General features: G+C 46.7%; 1 protein-coding gene across 1 annotated transcript; it reads right to left on the bottom strand.

Annotated features, from left to right (window-relative positions):
* Nucleotides 1-424: 424 nt before the first annotated feature.
* On the bottom strand, nt 425-5,311 carry RPS6 (ribosomal protein S6). Its single transcript, XM_037373632.1, has 6 exons — nt 5,205-5,311; nt 4,276-4,407; nt 2,965-3,175; nt 2,447-2,593; nt 1,106-1,263; nt 425-562 (listed from the first exon to the last, which is right to left on the bottom strand). Exons 1-6 carry the CDS (start codon nt 5,208-5,210, stop codon nt 467-469), a joined length of 750 nt encoding a protein of 249 aa, XP_037229529.1. The 5' UTR covers nt 5,211-5,311; the 3' UTR covers nt 425-466.
* Between the last annotated feature and the right edge of the window lie 1,143 nt (nt 5,312-6,454).

Here is a 6,454-nt window from a genome sequence, read left to right as displayed (position 1 = left end):
CAAATCTTACAATCAAGAGTGAAAGCAAGTGACATGATTCCTCATCTGGAAACACTATCCTGTACTCAAGATTAAACAAAGCCCAAACAAACCACGGAACAGTACTTAGTAAGTGAGTTCTACCCAGAGCTCCTGAAGATTAGCTTACATTCAGTTCTTGGGGACACTGTTGAACCATCCCACAGGATTTTGCTGTTACAAGTAACTACTACTTGTAGAAAATTTAACATGCTTGCACAAGGCTATTATAAATCAGAACTTCTCATTGGAGACACGAGTATTTATTACATGTTCTCAAAACAGAACTCAATCGAGACTTAACTCTGTGATTGCAGTTTGGCCTGCATGATGCAGTTAGTCTAGACTACTATTTATTTTAAGAGACAGCCAGTAAAAATATGCACTGGTAAGTCTCACACAGAAAGTTAACCACAAAAAGGGTTTATTTTTAGTATCATGTACATCTTTACTTCTGACTTGACTCAGACTTAGATGTAGAAGCCCTCAATGAAGAAAGCCGGCGTCTCTTTGCAATCTGCTCCTGGCGCTTCTCTTTGGCTTCCTGAAAAGCAAAGCAGCACGAAATGAGTATGGAGATATTGTACATAATCAAGCACTTTGGAACATCTACAAAGTAAAAAACTAGAGAAAATACAACTTCAAGGAAGCTACCAGAAAGAACGGATTCCTTCAGTCAATAAAGCAAAATACAGTTTCCTCCTTCACAGATCAGAAGGAATTCTACAAGGATCATAACCTGTACAGACCCATGTCTTTAAACAATATGGACTGTATCCCCAAAAATACTAATGCAAAGTTTACAACATAGTAGAGGTCTATCTGCTCTCAGTTTCCATCTAGAAGTCACGGAACACTCAAGTACTATGCCAAATATTCCAACAGTATTCCTTTAGTAGTCACTGTGGTTTTAGGTGGAAGACCAAACTCATGTATTTGACTGGCAATGTTTATACTTACACTCAGGCACTGCTACTCAAAATGAGGCAAGTACACAGCAGCTGTAAGTGTACAGCCAAGTTTACCAATTCCCTTGATTCTGGGGTATGAGGTATTTGATATGTCTGAGTTACAGCGGCAAACACACCTTCATTCTCTTGGCCAAGAGCTTAGCGTATTCTGCTGCTTCCTCCTTATTCTTCTGAGTGCGCTGCTTCTTCAGAGCAATACGTCTGCGCTTATGTTGCAGAACTCGTGGGGTCACAAGTCGCTGGATCTTGGGAGCCTTGGTTCTGGGTTTCTTGCCTAAAAAAGGTATTATGAATTAGCATTAAGTGGCAGATTACCTTCCAAAGAGACCTCACGCCTCATGTGACAAACTTAAAAGCAAGTTCCATTCACTGTTATGGTAACATTATTTAGTGTACTACGCATTATAGCAACTTAACAAGAGTTCAACCTCGACAGGTTTTGCAGGAAAAGTGATCAACAACTGTCAGATGTAGCATTAACAAAATATAGTCTTAATGCTCATGATCTGTTATCGGCAATTAAGAGCAAGTAATACACCTCCAACTCCCTGCATTTTTTGTGGAAAGTTCTAGCTTCTTTGCAGAATAAATTTCCCCTAGATTTAAACACTTACGGAATATGGAAACTCATCACCTAGCTTTAGGAACAAATCATTTATGTTTTCAGTGTTAAAAAAGCTCTCTTGTACAAGTCTATACAGGCTTGTCATATGTATCCAAAAAACAGGTCTACATAGCCCATAATGAGTAAACAAAACACAACACCACAGACATCTGTACAATTTTGCTTTTCATTACTGCCTGACTTCAGAAGTCAAAAGAAACAGCCTGAGGTCCACCACAATCACATTCTTCAATGGACAGAACAGTTCCTATGATGCAGAAAATAACAGTCTTTCACCCAACCAAGCTCTATCATGCGCTGTCTGCTAAAAATCCTCACCCTTTCCATTCCCTGATCAAATGCAAAAAACCCCACAACTGAAACCTTACACTTCAAGAGACAGGCAGTAAAAAAAATAGCACGGTCCCAATAAAAGCTCATTTTGGAGACTGCCATAAGCAATGGTGAAAAATCTTAAGTGTCTTTATCATACTGCTTTTTACCTCCACCTCTCAAAAGTGTTTTAGAAACGTTCCACCTCGTATTTAACTCTCCTTTATTAATAATTATTTTTGTATTATCCTTACAACCACTAGTAAATATTGTTCCAGATTCTATCAAACATTTTAAAACCAACTGTGCTACAGTAGACCATAAGGGAAGAGGTGGGTACCAGAAAGGGGCAACCAAGAAACCCCCACTTCTTATCTCTAAGTTACAGCTGACAAAGCTTAAATACCATGTGACAGTCAACTCCTGGATCTACTACTACAGTGTACTTAGTCTACTGCAGTAAGCTGGACACTTTGGTTTCATGGAATTATCAGCAGAGTTGTAAAATTTCAGTTCCTACCCTCTTTGTTCAGAGGCTTCCTCACAACATACTGGCGAACATCATCCTCCTTCGACAGGTTGAACAGCTTACGGATTCGGCTAGCTCTCTTGGGCCCAAGACGACGGGGCACAGTTGTGTCTGTCAGCCCAGGAATATCCTTTTCACCTTTAAGAACATAAGTTTAAACATGCCAATTAATTCATCATCTACTGAATGCCTGCTTTGTTGGTGATACTCAATTTTAGTTTTTAAAATGCATAAAAATGCACGATAGACAATCCTTGGGGTCCACCTGCCAACACTGCCACTGCTAGCTACTTTGCTAATTTAATGTGATCAGACTGCTGGCAACACGGAAAGCGTTTCAGTAACCATTTCTGGTTACAAGAACTTAACGCTTAGAGGGCATTTCAAGATACATTCACACTCTGAGGTTGGGACGACATTGGCATTCCACACAACTTCTCAGCCACTAGCAAGCAGTGTCTTTCCAGATGCCTACTTCTACCTATTGCTTGGTTCATCTAAACTCTTACCCTTTTTCACTATGACCAAGTTCAGAACACTCAAGTTGGCATCAACAATGCAACCACGGACAGATTTGCGCTTTCTTTCTCCAGTTCTTCTGGGGCGATAGCAGGAGTGGCCTTTGCTGAGCAGAAGGCGGACACGTCCATGAGTCAGGACACCCTGCTTCATGGGGAAGCCTTGCTTGTCATTTCCACCACTGATCCGGACAACATAGCCCTATGAAAACACAAAAATACACTTCTTAGTTGCTCACAGATCTCTACTACTTTAAGGAGAAGTGGTGGATATTACAATATACTGTTCAAGTAACAGGAACATGGTGTCTGTGATTTTGGAAAAGTCACCATTACTGCCACTGCAAACCCCGCCACTTGCAATGGTTCAGGAATTTTACTTAACAGAAATAGCTCTAGATACCACCAGAATTTACATTTATTTTACTTACCCTCCAATATACAAAAAAATTTATCAAATTTCTATCCATTCAAAGTTTCAATTAAGCTACACCTGACTAGATTTTTTTCCATTATTGTCTAGCTTTACTTTAATGCTAAAGTTAACCAAAGCCTGTTATCATCAAAAACTCGAAATCTGCACACAGCACAAGAGCAAAAGGAGCAGAGATACATGGGAAAGAAGGAAAAGTAAAGCTTTTATTGCCTTCTTTGTGGAGGCTGCAGTACAAAAGATAAATTTACCCAAATTCAGCTGGACTGTCCATATTAACACTCAAGTATTCCAAGCCCATACACCAGGCCCAACATGCTTTTCCCCATGCACTAACAGCAATTTAAACACAATGAAGGCCATTTTGAATTTGTTCAGTAAAGAAGGGATCAGCAGTTTTACGGTACAGATTTAACTTGTCCTGAAAAACAAGACAGCTCTCAAACAACAACTACTGCAAAAAACAGTATGAAACTCAAAACACAAGGCTTAAAACCCCCCAAAACATTCAGACAAAACAAAGCAGAACAGACTAGCCTCATCAGCAAATTCAGTACATATAGCAAGAGAAGCTTCCAACATACCTGCCAAATATACACCACAGAGCAGGGGTCCTCAAACTTTTTAAACAGGGGGCTGGCGCACAGATTAAGTGGCAGGAAGTCATCTGCAGCTACTTGGTCTCCCCCCCCCGACCCCTGGCGGGGGGTTCTGTAAATACCAGGGACCAGACTGAGGATCCTGGGGGACGGGGGCTGTAGTTTGAGGATCCCTGCCATACAGCATTCTAGTGTGACAACTGCATACTGAAGAAATTCTGTAATTTAAACTCCTTGAATACAGCTCTGACACACTTCTACACTTCTTACCTTCCACTCCTCACCAAGAGAATCGGCTGCGACCTCCGTGGCCATCCGTTTCTCATAGAATGTTCTCAGCTTGCGCTCATCATCCACTTCAATGAGCTTCTGGCAGCCAGTAGCTGGGAAAGATATGTTCAGCTAACAATAATGAAAAAAGTTACATTTGGTTTACTTCTCATGAAGCACTGTAAAAGAAAATTAGTATTTATCTGCTTGCTTCATCTCAACATTTCAAAGCTGAAATCTCCCCATCTGATTACACGAATGCTTACTAGCTATAGCTTGTCACTACCACGCTTACAGGCAGTCAGGTCTGTCCTTGGCCACATTGGACTATTATTCGTTCAGTTACACAGCAAACAGGCTTTATCATAGCTGGAGCTAGATCACCTTCAAACAGGCCGCAATCAAGAAAGTCAAGGCAGCTGAAACTTGTTCCCTCTTCTTTTGCAAACCCGTCACAACACATGTTGCTGTACCAGAAAACTGTGTAAGCAACTTAAGGGGAGCAACACTTGCCGCTGGTGATTACCTGTGCTTCTTGGGGGCTGGTACAAAGCCCAGAGCCTCGGAGACGCCTCCCGTCAATTCTCGCTCGAGTATGGCTTGGTAACAGCACAGGCCGAGCGCTCTATCACACGCGATGCATCCCTACTACGCCCCGTGCCCCCAAAAGCCCTTCTCAACGGACTAACGACCACTAAAGGAATCCGGGTCCTAGCGGCGGCAGGGGCCCCCCTAAGAGAACGGGGCCCGCCCGGCCTCCATGTCGCGCCACCAACAATCCGCTGCCATCCGCCCCACAACGGCACTCCAGCCCCGCCATCAGGGAACACCGCCCCCCGCCAGAGGCCCCGCACGCAACGCCAAGGCCATCTGTGCCGGGGGAACCCGCACACTCGAGGGCAAAGCCCCGCGCCCCGACGCAGGGTTACCTTCATCCTCGCCGAACCGCGCCGCCACAGGAAAAGGCCGCACTTCCGCTCGTCGCCCCCACATACACCCGCCAACTCTCGCGAGAGCGGTGTCACCCGTGTCCCGCGTGGTCGGGGCTACCCAATGGCGAGCGAGGCGGCGCCAGCGGCGGGGCGGGGCGGGGCGGGGCGGGGCCGGCGCTGCCGCTTGGCGGCGGGTCGCTGCGGCCGGGCGGGCTGGTGGTGAGGTGTCCGTGTCACCCGCTGTGCAGTGCAAGGGGCGCGCTCCCAGGCAGCGCAGCACCTGCTGCCAGGGCTGGCGGCCGCGATAAGCTCCGGGCACCTGCCGTGCTCGTACAAGCCCCTCTGGCCGGGCTTTACCTCAGGCGGCCGCGCTGAGGAGCAGGCCGGGGCGCGGCCTCTGGCAGGAAAAAATGTTCCTGTTCCTGCCGGTTTCCCTCGCAGTGAGGAAGTGCCCCGGGTTTAGGGACGGGCAGTCCAGTCAGAGGCTGGCTGGGCTGGTGGATTCTCCTGGTTTCAGCTGGGATGGAGTTAAATTTTCTTCTCAGTAGCTGGTGCTGTGCTGTGTTTTGGATTTGGTGTGAGAACCATGTTGATGGCACACGGATGTTTCTAGTTGTTGCTGGGTGATGTTTGTACCAAGTCAAGGACTTTGCAGTTTCTCAGGCCCTGCCAGCTGGAGGGCTGGAGGGGCACAGGGAATGGGGAGGGGGCACAGCCAGGACAGCTGGCCCCAACTGGCCAAAGGGATATTCGACACCACGGGTGTCATGCTCAGTATATAAAGTGGGGGCGACGGGGGTGGTTGGGGGTGTTGCTGGAGCCTGTCAGTCGCTGCTGCAGGACTGGCTGGGCATCGGTCCACGGGTGGTGAGCGGTTGTGTTGTGCATCACCTTCTTTCTTCCTTTCCGTTTGGATTTCGTTCTTCTTCCCTTCTCCCTAATGCTTATCATCATCATCATCATCATCATCACCATTGTATTTCTGTTATTAAATTACTCTCAACCCTCCAGTTCTACCCTGCGCGGTACTCAGTTGCCGGCTGGCGTTAAACCACGACATGGATCTGCTCCAGAACTGAAAGTATCAACAGTTGGAATGGGAAACGCCATCAACGCGTGTCGTGTCCGCCCTGGATTTGCGGGGAAGACCCGGTGTTCCCGCAGCCTGAGCGGCTCCCCGGGGGTGTGCTTGCCGGGGGGCGGCGGGGCGGGGCGCGCACGCCCGGCGGGGCCGGCTGCCTGTGCCA

The sequence above is a fragment of the Falco rusticolus genome, chromosome Z (assembly GCF_015220075.1).
Source record: "Falco rusticolus isolate bFalRus1 chromosome Z, bFalRus1.pri, whole genome shotgun sequence".
In the NCBI taxonomy this organism is placed as follows: domain Eukaryota; kingdom Metazoa; phylum Chordata; class Aves; order Falconiformes; family Falconidae; genus Falco; species Falco rusticolus.
Note: the sequence above shows the minus strand (reverse complement) of the source record. Positions and strands in the feature narration are given on the sequence as shown.